We start from the raw sequence: 23,940 nt of genomic DNA, 5'->3' as shown, positions 1-23,940 counted from the left end.
ACGCGGAACACAGGAAAAAAAAAACGGAAGCCACCGCCTCCCTAGTCCCTACCAACCCACAACACCGCCAAATCCAAGCACCACCCTGTCACACCACCTCAACAAACTCGTCCGATAAGACCCGAACAGCCCACATACACCACGCAGACCGAGAGGAACGGACAGACCCGTACGATCCAGAACCGGGTGTGGGTAAGAAAGGGGATGAGGGTTAATCGGAAGAGAGGAGACGGGTCGCCGGAGAAAGGTCTTGAGAGACCCCATCCCCGGCGACATGGTAGGGGGTTGATGGGTGGCGGTGGGAGGAAGGAGGAGAACGGCGGCAGCAAAGGGGGAGGATTTAGGGTTTTGTTTTTTTAGAGGAAGGAGGAGAACGCCGTAGTGTTTATCTACATTCAGGTCATTTTGATTTTTCCTGTTATGTAGTTATTGAATGATAATGATCTATATACGATAATAAACATTCGGATGGACTTGGTTACAATCGGGTCAGTTTGGATTTCGGGTCCTATGTGCGAGTCGGATTCATTCGGATCGACTTGGATACATGACAACCCGTTTACGAGTGCACATGCCAACCCTTACGTCGGCGGAAAAGTGGTGATTTACCCCCATAACTTTGTGCAATTGTGAAATTAACCCCCAAAACTTTCAATTGGAGTGATTAGGCCCCGTAACTTACATAATAAGTGAAATTAAACTCCTTTGTCAAAATCTCGCGAGAAATTCAACTTATCATATCACAAAAGTAAAAATGGTTATGTTTTTATGAAAAATACAAAATAAAAGTTTAAATTAATAAAAAAAATTAAAATATATTAGATAAAAAAATTAAAATATTTTACGAAAGCAAACAGATTATTATTTTTATATAATTTCAAATTTTTTACTGTACAATTTTTGTAAAAAAAAATTCAATTACAAAATATTTTGTTAGATAGTTGTCTTAAAATTAGAAGTCGGAATAAAAGATTTCATGATAAAAAATATAAAAAATATAATAAAAGGGTACAAAAATATATTAAATTTTTTCTATTTTTCAACATTTTAAAATAATTCACATAAAATTGTTAATTGTTTGTTTGTTTTTCAAAAATCATACCAAATTACATACGTATTTAAAAAAAATTGTGTGTTTTCGTAAAATATTTTAATTTTTTTATCTAATATATATGCTATTTTTTTAATTAATATTTTAAACTTTTATTTTGTATTTTTCATAAAAACATAACCATTTTTACTTTTGTGATATGATAAATTGAATTTTTCGTGAGATTTTGACAAAGGGGTTTAATTTCACTTATTATGTAAGTTACGGGGCCAAATCACTCCAATTGAAAGTTATGGGGGTTAATTTCACAATTGCATAAAGTTATGAGGTCAATCCCCACTTCCCCACTTACGTCGGCAATGTTGAATAATTGACCATACGTCGGCAATGTTGAATAATTGACCATCGTATTAAATGAACCAATCAGGCAATCACTATTTGGATCACTCTCTTCACAATCCAACTATAAATACACCACCCAGAATAATACACAATGTACTACAAAATTTGTACTTTCCTCTACCAAACTAAGGAAAAACAACCAACAAAAAGCCTTAAGGTTTGCTTGTAATTCTTTTGATTGCAAATTCTTATTAATTTCAATCTGTTAATTGCTTCATATGTTTGTATACTGTATTACAAATCATGGGTATGTTGAGTTTTCTCATTTGTAATCAGGGGCGGAGCCAGGATTTGAATTTACATAGGGCTAAATTTTACTAAAAACCGACAAGCTTTTTTTTTTTTTAGTTCCTAGGAGCAATTTTTTACATAAATATAAGGTATTTTCAGCTTATGAGCATGTTTTGTATCGTACATACGATCACTTATACGGAGTATATGCTACTTACAAAATATAAAATACCAAGAAAAACTAACTTCCCAACCTAACAATATATATATATATATTTTTTTTGAGAAAAGAACAATTCATTAATAGAATGCCATACGGTACTTACAAAGAATAACTATAATCGAAAACAAATCTAATGGAAACCAAAGAAAAATAATTTTCTTATAAAATAGGGATCTCAAAACAGCATCTGACAATTCGGCTCGTCCTATTATCGCTATCTTCATGTAGCTTTTGAGGGGATCATTCGTTTGATTTATGAGATAAAATTTACCTCTGACTGGTTCCAAAGATCGTTGACAAATCACTTTTACCCTTTGAAAAAACACGCTGCAAACCATCAACGAACTACTCCTAACTATATTACCGATGAAACTAAAACCACGAATAAATGGAAAACCCCCGAAATAAGGGATGGAAAAACGATTCTCACCAAAAGGGAGACACTTATTGAATAGAAAATAGGTATGCATACAATTGATTAAAATTTGAAACAATTTTGGGGCTTACCATCGATCGATTGATAATCGATGGAGCCCCTTGTATAATTTGATGGAGGCTAGAGTTTTTTAGAGAGAATTTTTTTAGAGAGAATTTTAGAGAGAGTGAGGGAGTAACAATTTTGAAGGATCGTATATATTCTTTTTCTTTTGATAACTTAACGATATATATTTGGGTTACTATGAAATAGAGTTTTACTTTAAACATGTTTAAGATTCACTAAAATATAATTCGAAATTTAGTATAAAGCGTGAAAATAAAATATTAGCAACCCAATGTAACCATACTTGCATTGTTACGTATTTAGGTCCAATTAACACCTTTACTACAATACAAAATAATGGAGTATAAAAAAATCACAAAAATGTTGTAAGGGGGGTTTGAACCCACGCCCTACTGAATTAAAAAACTCCTTAAAACTTCCATCTGACCACCTGTGACACTCTAGAACACTGATATTTTAACAAAGTAAATTCTACTTAACCAAAATTTATGTAGGGCTGAAGCCTATATAACCCATTGCCTAGATCCGCCCCTGTATGTAATGTTGCACTGTAGTGAGCAAAACCCATGTTTTAGAATCCCCCGATAACTAAAAGAATAAGAAAATTCAATATTTTTCCCGCCTAAATGCATTATCCTATAAGTGGGCCTATTTTTTTTGTCAACTTAATTCACTACAATTCAATACATTAGTGGGCCAACGAAAAATTCAACGTGTAAGTATAATTTTTTCTGTAAAACAAGAAACTCGGTAGGCCCCAAACAGTGATATTTTATATTAATACTACCTTATTTAATAATAATAATAGAATTTCCATACCTATAGGCGCAATCTTTGCCACAAATAAAATATTCAGTATCCTATATTTCTATACACAGAAAAGTTCTGGCTCCAAACATTATAGTGTTTGTATAAAGAATAATATAGATTATAGAGTATAAATAAAGAGTATAATTAATACAAATAAAATCTCCAAAATCTTATAGGATACCAAGGCCATTTTATTTTATTTTATGACGAGGGGGTTGAATCCCCCCCGGGCCCATGCATTCCCGCACCACCACATGGACCATGTAAGCCACCCCTTTCGGGGGCTGCAGTTGACAAGTGATCATGGCCCCAGCTGGTAGTCGAACCAGGGACCTCTCAACTCTTGCATTTCTGCAAGTTTCAAGGTTTAACCCAGCTAGCACTGGACTAACACTACTTGGTTACCAAGACCATTTTAATTAACATGTTTTAATGTCCAATATAAAAATGTGATATTATTATTGTAATTTTGTGTTTTTTTATATATTCTTTTCATAAAAAGATCTGGGAGTAAGAATCAATAATTCTAATTTTTCCTATTAAAAATAAAAGAAAAAAGAATATAGGGGTAAATAGTATTTTTAATTGTTTGTAAATCGTCCTTCTAGATGTGTCATATACTGTTTATATATGTTTTCGGGTTATAAGGTCAATATGCGCTTTATAATAACATAGTACTGACTCTATATTAGATTATGTTATTCCATCATTGTCAGCTATCATTATTTTTAATAATAAAAATAGGTTCACACAAAAATAACTTAATCTAAAAGTCCTTTGAATAATAAACTTTTTTTTATAATATTACTAACATTATAATCAGTACATTACAACATACTATTATAACTACAACTCATTTATGTAAAAATAAAAGCTCAATTAATTTAACCCTTATAAATACCGTGCTTTAGCACGGGATCTCAACTAGTTTTATATGAACAGTTTAAAGATTTGTTTTTTTTTTTTTTTTGGTTAGTTTTATAGATTAGAATGCAATTTTATTATGTAGAATTATTTGGGGGATTGGGTATAGAATTGTTAAAGAAAAATCAGGTTTTACTGTTCATTATATTTGATCATGTCCCGAATGGTGGATTTATTTGTCAATTTGATCCATTACCATGATGGTAATTTACGCGTAATGAACCCGAGAAATATACAAGGATTTGGGTTGGTCTCACATGTACGACCTTTTTATACCAGTCACCAGACTCACAGTTAACAGTAGGACTGAGATTTGCTTGCTCTTTAAGTAAGGAGTATATGAATTAAGATGCTTTTTGTGAGTTGTGATTATCTTTGATTAAATCTCAGTAATTCTACTGTTCGCAGTTGAATAAATGGAACAGTAGAATTTCCGAGATTTGCAAGTTTTGAAATTTCATTGAATGATGAAATGGAGTCAACTGATGTAGGTACTGACACTGAACAGAATAGTTGAGCATGAGTTCTGAAACTTCACCTGCAAATTGTCGCGGATGGGCAGCCAGAGATCCATCCGGTGTTCTTTCACCTATCGAGTTTAATCGAAGGTATGCTGAAATAATTATGCATTCCTGTAGACCTTGTTTCATTAGAATAGCATTGGTGATTCACTGTTGTTTCTTCATTGATGGTTCATTTCGGGAGTTTATGACTGCCCTCATTTTACTTTTATGGTCCGTAAGCTGGGACACAATGTTGATAAAATGGGATGTAAGCAAATATATCTGAGAACGGTAGCATAAAGGCTTCTGATCGTTTTTGCATTGGAAGACTCCATTCCAATAGAGTACTTAATTTTAATGAATACAGTTGAATGTTATTAGTTTACTGCTGTTCTCTGCCACTGTATTTGATTTGTCCTCGTTGAGAGGAATGCTCTAATAATTACTTATTGTTTTGGGTTGCGTTAAATCTAATTGCTCGTTGAATACAGGATTGTTGCAGATGATGACGTTTCCATTAAGATTACGCACTGTGGGGTCTGCTATGCTGATGTAATCTGGACAAGGAACTTGCACAAAGATGCCAAGTACCCTGTTGTGCCAGGGTATGTATTGAATAAAGAATTTTAGTGGCTTTCGCGTTAGACTTTGCATTTTTTTTCCTCTTTTCGTAATTACTTATTTCTATATGTCTTGTTTTGTGTGAAGTCATGAGATTGTAGGCACAGTAAAAGAGGTGGGGCCAAATGTTCATCGCTTCAAAGTCGGGGATCATGTTGGAGTTGGAACTTATGTGAATTCATGCAGAGATTGTGAATATTGCAATGACGGGATGGAGGTCAGTTGTGTGAAAGGGTCCGTTTTTACATTCAATGGAGTGGACACAGATGGTACAGTCACAAAAGGAGGTTACTCAACCTCCATTGTTGTTCATGAAAGGTCGGTATTTTTTAAAATAATGTTTCTACCAAATTCATCTTATAGTTAGACCTTAATTAAAATGGACTTTGATTGGGTCTTGAAGATTCACTGTATTTTTATTCAAATGCTGCATTATGTTTATGTTCCCTCGTAAGAAAAACAACAGATTAGATGGCTGTTAAATGCTTTCAGCGTTGTGCCGGTTTCATTTCATTCATCAACACTTCCTGTACTGCATAGAGTGCATACTGCATAGCCATCATCACAGCTGTATATATTCTTCGTAAGATTACCAATATTGACATCCTTAGCCTTGCTGACAGTGAAGGCATTTCAGATTGATTCAGTATATGGTGGATGTATAATCTAGGCATTTTCAAACACGAAGTATTAATTAGCTACTGTCTTCGAATATTTTTGTTTTCGGTCATATAGGCAGTCCAAAATAGTGTTTTAGCTTTCCTACCAACATTTCATTTCTAAAAGATACAATAATCAGTTGGCCTCGGCTTGCTGTGTTCCTACCAACATTTCATTTCTAAAATCGTGTATTATGTTGATAATCAGATTTATCGTCAGTTTTGTATAATAGTTGGAATTACAGCATAAAAATAACGAGTTTAGGAGTTCAGGTTTTTTTGGTGAAATGTAGGTATATTAAAACCAACTGTCAAACAAATTACATCAACTTCCAACGGATATAGAGCAAGGGTAGAATGCTAACAATGCATCCACTTTAGGAGTTAAGGTTATACAACAGGAGTTGGATCAATTATTACTATTATTGATTTGAATGATGTTGGAGTTGAATTGCTTCTACTCGGAAAGTTAAATTCTTGTCAATTGAATTCTCAGGTACTGTTACAAGATTCCTGACAACCTTCCCTCACATTTAGCGGCACCCTTATTATGTGCTGGAATTACTGTTTATACGCCCATGATGCGCCATAACATGAACCAGCCTGGTAAAAGTCTTGGGGTGATTGGCCTTGGTGGCCTTGGGCATATGGCTGTAATGTTCGGTAAGGCCTTCGGGCTTAAAGTCACTGTCTTTAGCACAAGCATGTCTAAGAAAGACGAAGCCTTGAGTGTACTAGGTGCTGACAATTTTGTTCTGTCATCTGATGAGCATCAAATGAAGGTAATTATTTCCTTGTCCATCAATTTTACAATAGGTTACTCCGACTTGCCTGTTCCTGTACTTATGGTCTCTGACAGTTCCCGGTAATGGTTGAATGTTTGGTGCAGGCTCTAGCAAAGTCACTGGACTTCATAGTAGACACTGCATCAGGAGATCACCCGATTGAGCCATACATGTGGCTTTTGAAGACATTTGGCGCTTATGCTCTGGTCGGCTTCCCTTCAGAAATAAAATTCAGTCCTGCTAGCCTTTCATTAGGTATGTCTGTGAAATCAACTGATGTGATAAAAACACTTGGGTTCTGTGTTTCTCGGATTTGGGTACAAGTAACGACATCAGGACGTGTTCAAAATAAGTTTCTAAACTATTTTGAAAGCTTACAAAACGTATAGAGGCTTGATATTGCAAAAGTGCAAATATAAACACGATAAATTAATGAGAAATATTAAGTATTTGGGTCGGTTTCATATGTGAAATTGTCGCGTATGTGATGTTGTGTTTGTCCCTGTTATAGTATGTGAACTGATACCTAGACCTTTTGTAGGTATGAAAACGTTCTCCGGCAGCATAACTGGTGGTACCAAAACGACTCAAGAAATGTTGGAATTTTGCGCTGCTAAGAAAATATATCCTAAGGTGGAAATTATTCCTATTCAGTATGCAAATGAAGCAATTGAAAGGCTCTTAAACAGGGATGTCAAATACCGGTTTGTCATCGACATTGAGAACTCTCTTAATTGATGCCCTAGTTGGAAAACAAACCAATTATACGCTAAAAACACCTGTGTTCATTTTGGTGTCTGTATTGGTGTTGATAGTTGGCCTGAGTACACATAAGACGGTCTCAAAACCGCCTATCATTGTTTTCTGCTTCAAATTGCAAGAACTTTTCGTCTGAAAGGTTTTTTGTCGTGCTCAGTACACGTTGTTCCTTCCTTATTTTTCGACCAGCAATGGGATGATAAAATGGTTGTGTTTCACTTTGTTCTCCTGTTTTTTTTTTCCTACTAAATTCCTACTGTATATGACTATATGATCATACATGTCGCGACATAAATTTGATGGTGTTAAAACTGTTGGTCACCTTTTTGGAACATTTTCAACACAAATGTTATGTATTCATCAAATACTGTCAATGGCTCATTAACCAAATTAACACGTTAGAAGTCCGAGTACGAAGAAACAACAATACACACAACAATGACTACTTCAGTGTTTTAAGTGTGTGTTGATGTAAGTATAAATTTCAAAATTACGATATATATGTCACTTTAAACCAAATGTTAACTTTTCTCCGCAGAAGTACGAGTATTGTTTTTATTAGTTATATTTGTAGGTCATATGACATTTTAAACGATATCAAAAGTAAAATAATATAATTTGTAATTATAAAAAAGAATTCGTCTTCCTTAAAACAATGATCACCGGTATAAAAATATGACGATTCTGAAGACTTGAACCGAGTTGGGCACCCAAAACTAGTGATGTCAGCACTTACCTAGGCAATGCTGAATTTTTGAACATTGTCAACATCTCAGTTTTTGAATCTTCTCTTAATAATCAACTATATATAGATTAGCCATTAATAAGCAACGCACTTTAAAACAATTTAAAAAATCAGGTTGTGGCTCATATTCTTTATATTATATAGTATATACTTATTATATAGCACATGTTCACTTTATTTATGTGCTTCCACGCGTTATCGAGACTCTGATACCATGCGAAAATTATTCCAGCTAAAAGTTTAAACTTACGGTTGAAGTTCAATAAACGGTTTTATACCTAATACACATGTTCTATAGCTGTGATTCTGTAGAGTTTTGGTTGCTGTTTAAATATTATCTGAATCCTGATACAGGTACTGATACTGAACAGTATAACTGAGCATGAGTTCTGAAACTTCACCTGCAAACTGTATCGGATGGGCAGCCAGAGATCCATCCGGAGTTCTTTCACCTATCGAATTTAATCGAAGGTATCCTGAAATTATATTCATTCTTGTAGTCCGTGTTTCATTAGAACAGCATTGGTAGTTCACTGTTGTTACTTCATTGATGATTCATTTCGCAAGTTTATGACTGTCCTCATTTTACTTCTATGGCCCGTAAGTTGGGACACAATGTTGATTATCTCTTAGTATTGAAGTCAGATATGATAAAATGGGATGTAAACAAATACATCTGAGAACTGTAACATAAAGGCTTCTGCTCGTTTTTGCATAATTAAAATACTCCTTTCCAACCGAGTACTTGTTTTTATTGAAAACAGTTGAATGCTGTTGATTTTCTGCTATTCTCTGCCACTGTATTTGATTTCTCCTATATTAGAGGAATACTTTAATAATTACTTATTGTTTTGGGTTACCTAAAACTTAATCGCTCGTTGAATCCAGGATTGTTGCGAATGATGACGTATCCATTAAGATTACACACTGTGGAGTATGCTATGCTGATGTAGCCTGGACAAGGAACTTGCATAATGACGCCAAGTACCCTGTTGTACCCGGGTATGTAAGCCATTTTGAAATAATAATTATTTTAGACTTCGCATTTTTTTTTCCTTTAATTTACTTTTTTCTGTATATCTTGCTTGGTGTGTAGTCATGAGATTGTAGGAACAGTAAAAGAGGTCGGCCCAAATGTTCATCGCTTCAAAGTCGGGGACCATGTTGGAGTTGGAACCTATGTGAATTCATGCAGAGATTGTGAATATTGCGATGATGGGATGGAGATAAATTGTGTTAAAGGGGCAGTTTATACATTCAATGGAGTCGACACAGATGGTACAGTCACGAAAGGAGGTTACTCTACTTCTATCGTTGTTCATGAAAGGTCGGTTTTCTTAAAATAATGTTCTTATCAAAGTCATCTTATAGTTACTGAGCTTCTACTCGGAAAGTTAAATTCTTGTCAATTGTATTCTTAGGTATTGCTACAAGATTCCTGACAACCTTCCCTCACATTTAGCAGCACCCTTATTATGTGCTGGAATTACTGTTTATACGCCCATGATGCGTCATAACATGAACCAGCCTGGTAAAAGTCTTGGGGTGATTGGTCTTGGTGGCCTTGGGCATATGGCTGTATTGTTCGGTAAAGCATTTGGGCTTAAAGTCACGGTGTTAAGCACAAGCATATCAAAGAAAGACGAAGCCCTGAATTTACTCGGTGCTGACAATTTTGTTCTTTCGTCTGATGAACAACAAATGAAGGTAAATATTTCCCTGTCCAACTTTACAGTAAGTTTACTCCGACTTGCCTGTTCCTGTACTTATGGTTTCTGACAGTTCCCGGTAATGGTTGAATGTTTGGTGCAGGCTCTAGCTAACTCACTCGACTTCATAGTAGACACTGCATCGGGAGATCACCCAATTGAGCCATACATGTGGCTTTTGAAGACATATGGCGCTTATGCTCTGGTCGGCTTCCCTTCAGAAATAAAATTCAGTCCTGCCAGCCTTTCAATAGGCATGAAAACGTTCTCCGGCAGCATAGTTGGTGGTACCAAAACGACTCAAGAAATGTTGGAATTTTGCGCTGCTAATAAAATATATCCCAAGGTGGAAATTATTCCTATTCAATATGCAAACGAAGCAATTGAAAGGCTTTTAAACAGAGATGTCAAATACCGGTTTGTCATCGACATTGAGAACTCTCTTAATTGATATTCTCATTGGAAGAAAAAAACCCATTATACGCTAAAAACACCATAGGAAACTAATGTACATCGTATTTACATTTCGTGTTTATTTTTGAGTTTGTATTGGTGTTTAGACGGTCTCAAAACCGCCTATGATTGTTTTCAGCTTCAAATTGCAAAGAACTTTTGTTCTGAAAGGTTTCATGTTGTGCTCAATGATCACTCATGCAATTTGATCCTTCCTTATTTTTCGACCAACAATGGGATAATAAAATGGTGCTGTATCACTTTGTTTTACTGTTTTTCTTTCTACCAAGTTCCTACTATATATTCCTTGATTTCACCTTCATGCTCATACAAGTTGAAATATACATTCGATGTTGTAAATAAACGTCTAGATTATGCATTTGTTGTGCTATTCCATTTTGGTGTGTCTCATTCTTTTGTTGTCCTTTCTATTTTAGGATTACATTTAATGAGCAATTTTTTTTTTAATAGTATTATTTTTATTAAATATAGTTCATATCAAGTTTAAAAGAATATAATTCTAAATATAAAAAAGAATTCATTTTCCTTAAAACAGCTGAAATACGTGCTCTAGCACAGCGCGCTAAGATAACCCATATTAACCCGGACGATTGCAGTTCAAGATATTTCTATAATAGGATAGCTGAACGAAAGCACCTTAATTATATTCGGAAAATTATTGATCATAGAAGGAAGCTTCATTCTGATCAGAATGGAGTCGAAGAAATTTTGTATACTGACAGTGATTGAAGAAAATCCCAGTGAAGAAGTTTCTGAAGACTGGGTGAAATCAAGAACATTCAGAAAACAACATCTATTATTATAAATCCAAATTAGTCAAGAGTGTGTACATGTCAGCACTTACCTAGGCAAGGGTGAATTTTTGACCATCCTATTAATTAACATTTCACTTTTTGAATCGGTCTTCAAAATTAATTATAAATATAGATTAGCAATTAATAAGCAATGCACTGTAAAACAGAATAGTTGAGCATGAGTTCCGAAACTTCACTTGCAAATTGTATCGGATGGGCAGCCAGAGATCCATCCGGAGTTCTTTCACCTATTGAGTTTAGTCGAAGGTATGGTTATATAAATGTGCATTCTTCTAATACAGTCCTTGTTTTCATTAGAACACCAATGTGAGGAGTAAGGAGTACCATGTGAGGATAGTAATGTGAAATCTTCGCCTGGTTTTTGCGTTAGAATACCTGTCTCCAATAGACTACGCTTTAATTTCATCGAATACAGTTGAATGCTGTTAAATTTCCATTGTTTTCTGCCACTCGTTTTTGCAGTAAATACCAGTCTCCAATGTTGTTAATCTTTGGCTGGGTTTTGCATTAGAATACCTGTTTCCATTAGACTACTCTTTAATTTTATTAAATACAGTTGAATGTCGTAAATTTCCCTCATTTTTCTGCTACTGTATTTGATTTCTTCTCCATAAAAAGAATAATGCTCGAATAATTTTGCCTGTATTAAGTTGCATTAAACTTATCGCTAGTTGATTCCAGGGTTGTTGCAAATGATGATGTTTCCATTAAGATTACGCACTGTGGAATATGCAACGCTGATGTAGTCTGGACGAGGAACGTACATAAAGACTCCAAGTACCCTGTTGTGCCAGGGTATGTTTCTATGTCATTTCGGAGTACTAATTTAAGTGGCCTTGCTGTTAGTCTTTTCATCGTATTTCTTTTCCAAATTACTAATTTCTGTATATGTTGGCCGGTGTGTAGTCATGAGATTGTCGGAACAGTAAAAGAGGTCGGGACAAATGTTCATCGCTTCAAGGTAGGGGATCTTGTAGGAGTTGGAACTTTTGTGAATTCATGCAGAGATTGTGAATATTGTGATGAGGGAATGGAGGTCGGTTGTGTGAAAGGGGCAGTTTATACATTCAATGGAGTTGACGCAGATGGTACAGTCACGAAAGGAGGTTACTCTATCTCCATCGTTGTTCATGAAAGGTCGGTTATTTATTTAAACTAAGTTTCCCTCTAGTTCGAGTTGAATGATGTTCGAGTTGGAACTGAATTATCAGGTACTGTTACAAGATCCCTGACGGCCTTCCCTCACATTTAGCAGCACCCTTATTATGTGCTGGAATTACTGTGTATTCGCCCATGATGCGCCATAACATGAACCAGCCCGGTAAAAGTCTCGGAGTGATTGGCCTTGGTGGCCTAGGGCATATGGCTGTATTATTCGGTAAGGCCTTCGGCCTAAAAGTCACGGTCTTTAGCACAAGCATGTCGAAGAAAGACGAAGCCCTGACTGTACTAGGTGCTGACAATTTTGTTCTTTCATCTGATGAACAACAAATGAAGGTAAATATAGATTACTCCGAATTGGCAGTTGCTTCACGTACGCGTTCTGACAGTTGTCGTTAATGGTTGAATGCTTATTGCAGGCTTTAGTGAATTCACTGGACTTCATAGTAGACACTGCATCAGGAGATCACCCAGTTGAGCCATACATGTGGCTTTTGAAGACGTTTGGCGCTTATGCTCTGGTTGGCGGTTTTCCTTCAGAAGTGACATTCAGCACTGGCAGCCTGCTATTTGGTATATCTTCTACTTCTTGTCTATTTTATCGAATTTGGGTACAAATACATGACATAACAGATAACTACGCGCTCATGGGCTAGACTCGGATAATTGAATTGTCCGTACACAAATTGAATTGATTCCAATTTGTGGAATTGTTGATATGGATTCTGAACTGAGCTGAACTGATACTACAATTTGTTATAGGCATGAAAACGTTCTCCGGCAGTTTAACTGGTGGTACCAAAACTGCTCAAGAAATGTTGGAATTTTGCGCGGTTAATAAAATATATCCCAAGGTTGAAGTAATTCCTATTCAGTATGTGAATGAAGCAATTGAAAGGCTCTTAAAGAAGGATGTCAAATACCGGTTTGTCATCGACATTGAGAATTCTCTCAAATGACATCCTCGCGAGAACAGAAAACAAAATCCATAATACGGAGCACCTCACAAAACAATATAACATCATAACCACAGAATGTAACTTATGTTTACCTCTTTTGTGGTTATGTTTGTACTTAAGACCGTCTTGTGAACCGTCATTCTCGAATTACGTACTAGGTTTTTTTATTCTTATGTCATGAGCATTTCTTCTGAAATGTCTCATGTTGTGCTCAATAAAGACTCTTACATTTTTTGGTTTACTGTTTTTCTCTATACATTTTTGTGATTTTAACTCCATGCTCATACAAGTCACAGTATACATTGATGCAAGTCTAGGACATGCACTAAAACATTTTTTTTTTGGTGAGAGCATTAAAACTTGTACGTCCACGGTCCACTTATATTTGGTCAAATGTAGTGAATTGAACTGAATTGAGGCAGTAGGCAACAGGTAATAAATAGGTTGACATGAGCAAAGTGCAAACTTACTACTAGTTTCTCAATCAAATTGAAAGATGGACGTTAATTTTTTCCAATTCAATTAAAATATGGCTGGAAATCGCGAAAATGGTGATTAGCCCCCATAACTTTAGCCAATTGTGAGATTAGGTCCATAACTTACAAATGTAGTAATTACGCCCCATAACTTTGATAAAAAAATGAAATTCAACCAATTTTTTTACTTTCAACCAAAATTGCACAAAAAAATTCAATTTCATTCATCAATACAATTTTTAAGTATACAATAAAACTTATTAAAAATTTAAAATTGTGTATGCAATTTATTACACATTGTTGAAAATAAATATTTGAATGAATTAAATAAGGGTTATTTCACGAGATTAATTCAAACTATGCCTCGTCTTCTCATATTAATCCAAACTATTTTTTAACTCAGAATAATCCGACTTATGGCCACATTTTTCCTGTATTGAACTTGTGCATTTTTTGACGGGTGATAATAGGTAATGTAACAGGTGAAGAACATTCTTCATCTTCTTCTCTGTTCAATTCTTAACCCAAAAACAATTTTTACATCCACTAATAAGTAATACACTATCTCCATCAGCCTACTTGCTAGGTATATGAATACATCCTCTTCTTCTGATTCATTAATAATATTTCCTGAACTATTGATGAAATTCTTCCCAAGTACGTGCAACTTTTCTCTGAAAAAGAAATAGGTTCTGCACCTACAGGAGTAGAATTTTCAGGAGGTTTCAATAGTTTCGAAGTTCGATTTGTGTTCGATTCACAAACAATGAAGAATTTGTTAACCTCGTAATTTTGACCCGGAACCAACCCCCACCAGCACCTCCAAATCCATCTTTTTGCCCAAATGAATCAAATGGGTACTTGAAAATGTGAAGTACCACCCAAATTTGGACTACCCATATAGTTTCGAGTATCATCAGTAAAACCAGCCAAACTCCAACCATTCCCGTAAATTTTATGATTGTTTTGAACATCTTGAAAAAATCCGTCATTTTCTACGGAACCAAGATTGGACTTTGAGGTAAAGGGTTGCTAAAGATGTTACCTTTTGACGGAAATAAGTAAGAAATCTCAGATGGGCATAAACTTGAAGGATTATAAACCTTCTCTCCGTATACACCACGGTAATCAGCTAGATCCGGGTCTTGTTTGGTTGTTGTGTGCTCAGGTTGTGTCTGGATAGGAGAGTAGTGGTCTTCAATTGTGGGTGTCATGGTGGTTTGCGTGAGGTCGTCAGTTGTGGGTGGGGGAATTGGAGTAGGGCGGTGGTTACTGGTTAGAGCCTTAGAGGTGGTTGGGGAAGATAGTTAAAAATAAATAAAACAGGTTTTTTCCTAAAATAAATGTAAATTTAACCCGGATAAAAGGTGGTCGGTCACCAAGTCTAATTTGAGAAGACGGTAATTAAAGATAGGTTTATTATGAGTTAAAACATAGTTTGGATTATTATAAGAAGACGGGTAATAGTATGGATTATTCTCGTGAAATAACCCTACTCATATATACAAATAATTGAGCCGGATAGAGTAATATTTATGCTTTGGATACTTTCAATCACTTCCTTTGTTTGTCAGATTGAGTGAGATAACACAGTGCTTCAAAATGAAATTGGGCCGTTTAGGTTACGTAGCCCAAAACTAAATGATTATTACAAAAGCCCATAAGCCTAATTACGGCTTTTAATCATGAAATTAGGGTTTAAGACTTCTTAATTAACACCACTATTTATAACTCCACGCCTCTATTTCTCTTCTCTCATGATTTTCTCCCCATCCCCTCTCTTGATCTGTCTTCCTCACTTTTTTATACTCATACCAAAATGTTCATACAAGCTCTAGCCTCTTTTTATCTTTTGTGCACGTTTTAGAAAAACCGTTTTGTTATATAGTATATATTTTATTAAACTGTTTGCTATATATTTTATTTATTTTTAAAATATGTGAAATAAAAGAGCAATGATGAGAACGAAGATTGTCATGCACCACTCTGATGTTTATCAATATGCTGATATATTCTCTTATACCCATTTTTTTTCTGAGCTCTCTTTTATTTACAGTATTCCTAAAACACTTATATTACGAAATTTTTATATAAGACCGTCTTACAAAGGTTATAGGAAACCAGATGATGGCGATTCAATAAGTTTTAGGAACAAGGATCGAACCATGATGCGGACCGTATTAAGTTTTTGCTTATGGTGATTTTATTTTCGTTTTTGATGGTTTTTCCTTCGTTTCTATCAAAATTTATAGAAAACTTTTGTATTGATTTTTAAACTTTATCAGTTTTTCATTTCTGGTTTGATTTTATTTGATTGAAGTTGAAGTTTGCCTTCTGTTAAAGTTTAAACTTCAATCTAGTTTTATTAATGCTAACCTGTCATTCTGTCAAACATATTAGGTTGTCGTATTCATCTCCGTATCAACTTTAAACGAGTCACCATTACTTGAATTCTAACATGACCCAATTACATAAACTAATTGTTTGTCTCAACCCTAATCTAACCCGCCTTGTTTTCTTATAACACAACTTGAACTATTTAACCCATTTATTTTTAAGTTAGTCATTTTTAATCTACTTAACCTGTTTAACCTAATAAACTATTAAAATAAACTAAGATATATAGCCATACTGTCCCAAAAATTTGTAAGATGAAGCTTATGACTTTGATAATAAAATTAGTCTCAAGAATTTGTTGGGAAATTAACGCCAATCTCCCATGCGCAACGGAATTTGTTGGGAAATTAATGCCAATCTCCCATGCGCAACGGAAACAACCAACCGACAAATAAACCGTAAAAGTAAATAAATGTAAGCAATAATAAGATGAGACGATATTTTAGGGTCAAACCCAAGGCAAAACGTAACCGTCCCGAATTAATTATACCAATTCGAAACTCACAATAATATAAGACAACTACCTCTAACCCTCCAGTAATATTAGTAATTGCTACTAATATCACCCCTAGAGTAACCTCCTAAATTATTGTATAAAAACACCCGTTGTACTGCCTCTCACTCTCAAACCCGACTTACTATTTTCTACCAAGCTAGTTTGATATATGTTGTGAGATACATTTTCAAAGGATTTCCCCCTTTATAATTCTCTCGTTGTCCATGAATGAAGTAATCATATTCATATGTTTTACGCAATTGTAAAAACGCAATTGTAAAAACAAATGACTCATATTCATTTAACTCACCTATATATGTTACATGTGCAACATTATTACATGTAACATTTTAATTAAAACTTTATATTGGATGTTATCCAACAGAATTAATATAGACTCGAATTAATTCAACTCTAATACAATCAATAAACAAAATGAAAGACTAACCTTGGTCCATGTTTTACAAACGCACATAATACAATGACAATAATATAAATGATTAACCAAGTGGTGTTAGTCCAGTGGTAGCTGAGTTAAACCTTGAAGCTTGCAGATATGCAGGAGTTGAGAGGTCTCAGGTTCGACTACCAGCTGGGACGATGATCACTTGGCCACTGCAGCTAGGGTTGAGCAAAACCGGTTACCCGGCCCGGTTTTGCAAACCGGTTCGGTCCCCGGTTTTAAAAACCTTAAATTTCTTAAACCTCACCCGCACCTCTTTTAATCCGGGTAACCGGTTTTTGTGAAATTTTCAAACCGGATTTGAAAACCGGTTACCCGAACCGGTTTTCGAACCCGGTTTTTGGTTGAATGCTCTTGAATGGCACAATAAACATGCTGCCAATTTGACTTTTGAAGAAATTGGTTGTCAAATGTTAAAATTACTTCATAAAAAAGTTATACATATTAAAGTTCAAAGAGTCGTAGACATGTAAATGATGTTCAAAACTACAATTAAAGAGTCACACATCTAAAATTACTTCATAAAGAAATAGCGTTTTGATGTTTTGGGCTTAAATCTTGGCTTGGGTGTGTTTAATTCATAGATGAAATTATATTTTTGAGAAAAACGTCAATCCGGTTTTAAAAGTGGTCTCCGGTTTGATTTTATTTAGACCCGCACCCGCACCTCATTTATGCTTAAAAATTCGGTTCGGACCCCGCACCGGAAAAAACCCGAATTTTTCGGTCTCCATTATTCGGGTTTCGGTCCGGTTTCGGTTTAAAAATGCGGTTCGGTTTTTTGTGCTCAGCCCTAACTGCAGCCCCCGAAGGGGGTGGCTTACATGTCCATGTGGTGGTGCGGGAATGCATGGGCCGGGGGGACTCAACCCCCTCATCATCAAAAAAAAAATATAAATGATTGAAACACTAGCCATATTGTCCCAAAAGTGGTTGTTAAGAGGGTGTTTGGTTGGCTACTTTGGAATGGAATGGAATGGATTGAGTCCCTTCAATTGTTTGGTTGGGTGATTTTGGAATGGAGTTAGATAACCAATGGATTCTAACTCCACCCCAACCCCTTGGAATCCCATACCCACCTCTTCCCCTTGGATTCCAACTTCATTCCTTCATGGTTATTATTAAAATGAACCAAACAAGTTTTTAATGGAATGGAATTAGAACCCCATACTACTATGGTTTCTCATCTCATTCCATTCCATTCCTACGCACTGAACCAAACGACCCCTAAGTGTTTTGGAATGGTCGGATCAAGTATCTAAGAAGCCTTGATGAAAAGAAATGGCCGCACAGTGGTTGTTACAAAAAAGGGCTTTATGAAGTGACTACAAGTCAAGGTCATCGTCTTGGAAGTCTTGGTGGTAGAAGCCACACAGTGATTTTGTCGGAAAGGACATGTACTTGTAACAAGTGGCAAATCTACCATTATCCTTGTTCACATGTAATGGCGATATGTCGCTCATTCTCGATCGATGTGGATCAATTTTTTGACCAATTATACTCTTCTGGGGAATACCATGGTTGTTATCGTGTAGTCTTTCGACCTCTTTTCGATGTGGGTTATTGGAATCCATGGACGGTGAAAAAATTTATTCCAAATGATACTTTGATGAGAGGAAAGGGAAGACTGATATCTAAAAGAATTCGTAATGAAATGGATGAGGTTTCCAAAGCGACTATTACTTGTAGTTTATGTAATGTTGAGGGTCATAACAAGCGGACATCTGTAACAAATAAATCTAGCGGGTAATACTTGAGTCTTTTGTCTTTGTTTAACTTAAACTAGCATGTTAATTTTTTTTTTTTTACAAATATAATGTTTATTTGTTTATGTGTTTAGGTCAAATGGAGTCAGGCCCAGTAGATCCTTGCGTTCTAAAATTGCAAGAGGAGCATAGAAGCACGGATATTTGGGATGAAGCGGAAATTAACGGTTATACTTAACGTCATTGTTTAAACTAGTATAGCTCCCGTGCTACAGCACGGTGTTTTTTAAATGTCATTGTTAAAGATGGTTGCACTAAAATACAAAGTATTAGTTTCAACTCATTTTGTTTAGGGGAAATATTGATAATATTTCGTATTAGAAGAAATAAAATAGAAAGATCTACATTATTGATACGAATAAATTAATGAATTTTACTTGATTATTTTGTCAACTTTATTTTAGAAAATAAATATTATTATATCATTATATATTCATTAAAGGTATTAATCTAGTGAGATTTATATCAAATAAGATAAAATATGTATTTGTGATAAAAAAAAAAGTCATTCATATTTTAACTTAATACATACAAAGATTGAGCCGAATTATTAAACATTTAGTCATGAGTATTAAATTTTGTATATATCATATTTTTGAAACTTCTAGATTAAAAGCCCTTACAAAAACAATTAACAAATATTATATTTCTTCCGTCTCATTCGTTTGTTTAGCTTTGATTATAAAACCTCCCAAAAATAATAAAAAAGGTAAATAAATGACGGTGACGAAGGGGCTACAAACAAAAAATTAGCATTTCTAATTTAAAGTCGTCTTATCTTAAAAATACTCTCACTCATGATTATAGAACCTCTCACAAATATTATTGCAAAATATTTTAGAGAGATGCTTAACCTTTTTAATATATCAGTATGTTATCTTTTTTATTTTATTATTTTGTAAAATATATTATCACTATCTTTGATATTTTCAACGTGAGCTCATATTTTAATATGAGGATAAGAAGATAAAACGGAAAACTAATGAAAAGAATTGAGTAAAGTCATAAAATTTGTATTTTAAAGAAATTTTTTTTTCCACAAAACTAATAATCAATTTATAAATTTGCTCAAATAATTTTAAATATTATTTTTGTCACAAAATTAACAATATTAGTTCATAATTTTTTATACAAATTAAGTACGTGGTAATTTTTTTTATAGAAACTAATAATATCAATTTATCGGTTTTCATATAAGAATTTTTTATTTATACCAAAAAAATTTTAATTAAAAGATTTAAATTTAGTTAAAATAAGATTATAATGATAAAGATTATATCTTTATTAAAAGATAACCCCCTATTTACTAAATGAATAGTTGAATTCATGAATTTTCCCTCCAAAAAGCATTTTTTAAATTAGGAAGCTATTTATTAAATTGTTTTTACTAAATAAAGAAATTAATAATTATAATGTATTTCAATAAAATTAATCTTTTTATCAAATTATATAATTTTCACTAAACACTAAACTATAATATTTTAATTAAAATATATAAATAATATAAATTTATAAAATATTAAATCTTTTATTAATGCTATTATTTAAGCATGAATTGACTCATACTTTGTATTAACAAAATTATAAATCGTTTTGATTAATTTCATGAAAAAAAATTGAGATAATTTATAAAATTGTAATAATCAGCTTTGTAGTATAAAAATACTTTTAAAAAAATATAATTCAACACATTAATAAATTTTGTTGGATTAATTTTTAGTTTTAATTTTTTTTCTCGAAGCAAAATACAATAACGAGAAAAATGAACAATTAATGAGATACCACTATTATTTTACAGTTCAATTTTACTTAATTTTCTTGAATAATTTTACAGTTCAAATTTTGTTTTCCATATCAAAATATAATAACGTGAAATATTAAAAATTAATGAGGTTTAATTTAGCATTATTAAGTAATACAAAAAAAAAACTTTATAAATACCGCGCATTTATTGCACGGGATCTAAGCTAGTAATTTAATAAACATATAGTTATATCTTTAGTTAAAATAAGATTATAATGATTAAAGATTATATCTTTATTAAAAGATAATAATTTAATAAAAATATAGTCTTGTTTTCTTATTTAGTTAAATTCCTCTTGCATGGAAAACTATTGGGAATTTTTATTTTTTTAGTAGTAGGGGGGATTACTTGAATTACGAGTCATTGTTTAACATACTAGTATTAGAAAGGTATTTGTTTTTTTTTTAAAGGATATCGCGCCGCTAAATGTAGAAATCATCTATATTCCAAATCCAAATTCACCATAGCCTCAACTGTCGAGAATTTCATTAGTGGAACCCAGTTTTATGATATTCATAGGTTGGCTTTTGTTGTTGTTCGTAATGATATTGTAACTGCATTAATGGAGCGTTAGAGACAAGAAACCCACACTTTTCATTTACCGGTTGCAGAAAATACCGTCGCCTTGCAAGATGTAAATATCTTGTTGGGTCTAAAGGTCGATGGATCATCTATAACCGGTAAAAGTGATTAATTTTGACATCAGCTATTGGAGCATTACTTAGGTATTAGGCCATCTACTAGTGTATTTAAAAGTGATATTGTAACTCATTCAACGTATGAAAACTGAGTAAGCCGCCAACTTTCCGAGCGGCTTTACTCATTTAACCTATGAAAATTCTCAAACCCCTGAATCCAATAGCTACACTAAAATTTAACTTACTATAACAGACAAAGCCGCCAACTTCCCTAGCGGCTTTCCCATTTTTGTTAAATTTTATCAAATATTGGGAATTTGGAAGAACAAAATTAGGTAAATCCACCATGTTTGTTAGCGACTTTGTAGAAAACCTTGAAAAATAAAATAAAAAGTTATGACGTGAATCCATTGAGCCAACATTTATTAATGAAGAGTTAGAGAGGTCCAATGAAGAGTTAGAGAGGTCCGTGAATTTTACGGAAAATTAAAATATTTTGTAGTATTAAATACAATCATCAAAATTTTGTTTTTCATTTTAAAAGTAACTAGTTTTATACCCGTGCAAATTGCACGGGTATAGTTTCAAATTTGTTGTCAAAAATAATGTTAAAATGTTGGTTAAGTTTTGTATAAAGTCATATATTCAACCTTAGTCATTTTAACACGTTTAAAACTTAGATTATATTAACACAATTAAAATGGGAGACATTACTCCCGTGTAAAACATAAAAGTAATGTCTGCATATGAAAAAATGAATCCGTACAAATTGCGTGGTATTGTTTTACACGTGTTGATTGTTAATCAAGGCCCGTGTATTTGAACTTATTGTGTAAATTGCACGGGATTGCTCATGATATTTATAATCTGGCCCGTGTATACATACGCATTGTAAATTCGAAATACGCAATTTACACATATTATATGTATGTGTAAATTTGTAATTTGGGCCACTATATTAAAATTATAATATGTATAGCATGTGTAAAACAAAACCATGTAAATTGCACCGGATTGCTTAAACTTGTCGTGTGTTAGTGTCGTGGTTGTTTCAATGGGAGACAATCTCATGCAAATTCTTAATATAGTTGTTGCAATTGACACATACCCGTGATTTTGAAAGAACGTACCTTTAAAATCTACCCGCGTTGTCACGATTGTTTAAATGGAAGTCACGTAAAATTGTTAGGTTAATACATACCCGTGCAATTTTCACAGAAGTATTAAAAGTATATAAATAATTGAAAAATAACTATATTTTTATTATTTTATTTAACATATGTTAATTAAAGGTCAATGAATGAATGAGAGGAAAAAATTTATAAAACCATCACTACTACAAATACAGGCAACCAAAACGGCCCTTTAACAACGCTTATTCACGAAAATCATCAAAACACGTTGTAGAATTTATTCCGCGAATTTTACCAAACTTAATTACAACGGTTATCTGTTGTTAGCCGTTGTTATTTGTTTTAACAACGGGTCATACTTAAACAACCGTTGTTAATGAAAAAACTAATAACAACGGTTAAATTTTAACCGTTGTTAATGGTTTGGCGCCAAAGTAGTGAAAAGTAATCACAACGGTTATATTAGAACCCGTTTTTAATACTTTTTAACAACGGTTGTAGACTCAATAACCGTTGTTATTAATATTATGAAAATCTTAAGAACAACATATTGCTTTATTCTGCTATACGCTACAAACACAAACACAAGCTAATACTGCTACTATATCATCCTCCATTCCTCCCTGATCGTCTCTCTGTCTTCATCTCCGTCACTGTTGTCACGTCTTCTCTCCCTCATCGTGTTTATCAATCAGGTATATATATGTTTCTTAGCAACGCTTATAACTAGATATAGGATTTTTTGGGTTATTATCTAATTTGTTGATAATTTAGCTTAATTGCTTTCCTGAATTTCGTTTATTTCTTTGCCTATTATTGTATTTTCTGAATTAGTTGCCTATTATTACGAATGTAGAATAATGACTCGAACTTGGATGATTGATGCAAATATGAGTGACCGCACCTACAAGGATGGTTTAGCTGAATTTTATGAATTCGTTTCGAACAATTTGAAAGGTTCTTCTAGTATTGCATGTCCTTGTGAAAGATGTGGTAATATTAGCTATATGGCTTTTCTGGACGTTAAAATACACCTAGAAAAGTGGAGATTTAGTCGATCCTATACACTTTGGATTTTTCATGGGGAATCATTAGAGGAAGAGAATAACTCTGAAGAAGATGATGTTGAGGTACACGAAAGGCTAACTGATGATCCTGAGTTTGCCGAGTTTTTTGAGTTGGAAGTAGAGAAGTTGAATGTTGGGTCTATAGATAATGAAGAGAATGATGATGAGTCCATTGCTTTTGAAGATGTAGGTGATGACACTAGTAATTGGGATGACCTTAACAACATGTATGAGAAGTTGTGTGAGTCTGAAGCACCTCTGTATCCTGGTTGTAAGTTCACAAAAATGTCGGCTGTGGTGAAGTTGTATAATATCAAGGGGGCAAATGGGGTGAGTGACACGTGTTTCACTAGTTTTTTAGCCTTGA

At 33.8% G+C, this 23,940-nt stretch overlaps 3 protein-coding genes and 1 non-coding gene across 5 annotated transcripts; all 4 read left to right on the top strand.

The window, feature by feature from the left end:
* The first annotated feature begins 1,501 nt into the window (after nt 1-1,501).
* Nucleotides 1,502-7,692, top strand: LOC141596330 (putative cinnamyl alcohol dehydrogenase 1). 2 transcript variants are annotated; one of them, XM_074416449.1, is made up of 7 exons: nt 1,502-1,610; nt 4,635-4,751; nt 5,138-5,251; nt 5,355-5,585; nt 6,423-6,708; nt 6,816-6,966; nt 7,253-7,692. In XM_074416449.1, the coding sequence occupies exons 2-7, from the start codon at nt 4,663-4,665 to the stop codon at nt 7,447-7,449; spliced, it is 1,068 nt and encodes a 355-aa protein (XP_074272550.1). In that variant the 5' UTR covers nt 1,502-1,610; nt 4,635-4,662; the 3' UTR covers nt 7,450-7,692. The 2 variants fall into 2 exon arrangements, with proteins under 2 accessions (XP_074272550.1, XP_074272551.1); XM_074416450.1 differs by having other exon boundaries at nt 1,508-1,610; nt 4,652-4,751.
* Nucleotides 7,693-8,357: 665 nt separating this feature from the next.
* Nucleotides 8,358-10,647, top strand: LOC141596331 (putative cinnamyl alcohol dehydrogenase 1). The gene is made up of 5 exons (XM_074416452.1): nt 8,358-8,686; nt 9,104-9,217; nt 9,312-9,542; nt 9,637-9,922; nt 10,028-10,647. The coding sequence occupies exons 1-5, from the start codon at nt 8,598-8,600 to the stop codon at nt 10,373-10,375; spliced, it is 1,068 nt and encodes a 355-aa protein (XP_074272553.1). The 5' UTR covers nt 8,358-8,597; the 3' UTR covers nt 10,376-10,647.
* A 639-nt stretch (nt 10,648-11,286) lies between these two features.
* Nucleotides 11,287-13,681, top strand: LOC141594089 (putative cinnamyl alcohol dehydrogenase 1). The gene is made up of 6 exons (XM_074414286.1): nt 11,287-11,459; nt 11,895-12,008; nt 12,120-12,350; nt 12,425-12,710; nt 12,794-12,947; nt 13,137-13,681. The coding sequence occupies exons 1-6, from the start codon at nt 11,371-11,373 to the stop codon at nt 13,331-13,333; spliced, it is 1,071 nt and encodes a 356-aa protein (XP_074270387.1). The 5' UTR covers nt 11,287-11,370; the 3' UTR covers nt 13,334-13,681.
* A 2,078-nt stretch (nt 13,682-15,759) lies between these two features.
* LOC141598049 (small nucleolar RNA Z221/R21b) lies at nt 15,760-15,851 on the top strand. The gene has a single exon (XR_012523252.1). It is a non-coding gene; the product is annotated as a small nucleolar RNA Z221/R21b (small nucleolar RNA).
* Nucleotides 15,852-23,940: the final 8,089 nt, after the last annotated feature.

The sequence above is a fragment of the Silene latifolia genome, chromosome 8 (assembly GCF_048544455.1).
Source record: "Silene latifolia isolate original U9 population chromosome 8, ASM4854445v1, whole genome shotgun sequence".
Taxonomy (NCBI): Eukaryota; Viridiplantae; Streptophyta; class Magnoliopsida; order Caryophyllales; family Caryophyllaceae; genus Silene; species Silene latifolia.
Note: the sequence above shows the minus strand (reverse complement) of the source record. Positions and strands in the feature narration are given on the sequence as shown.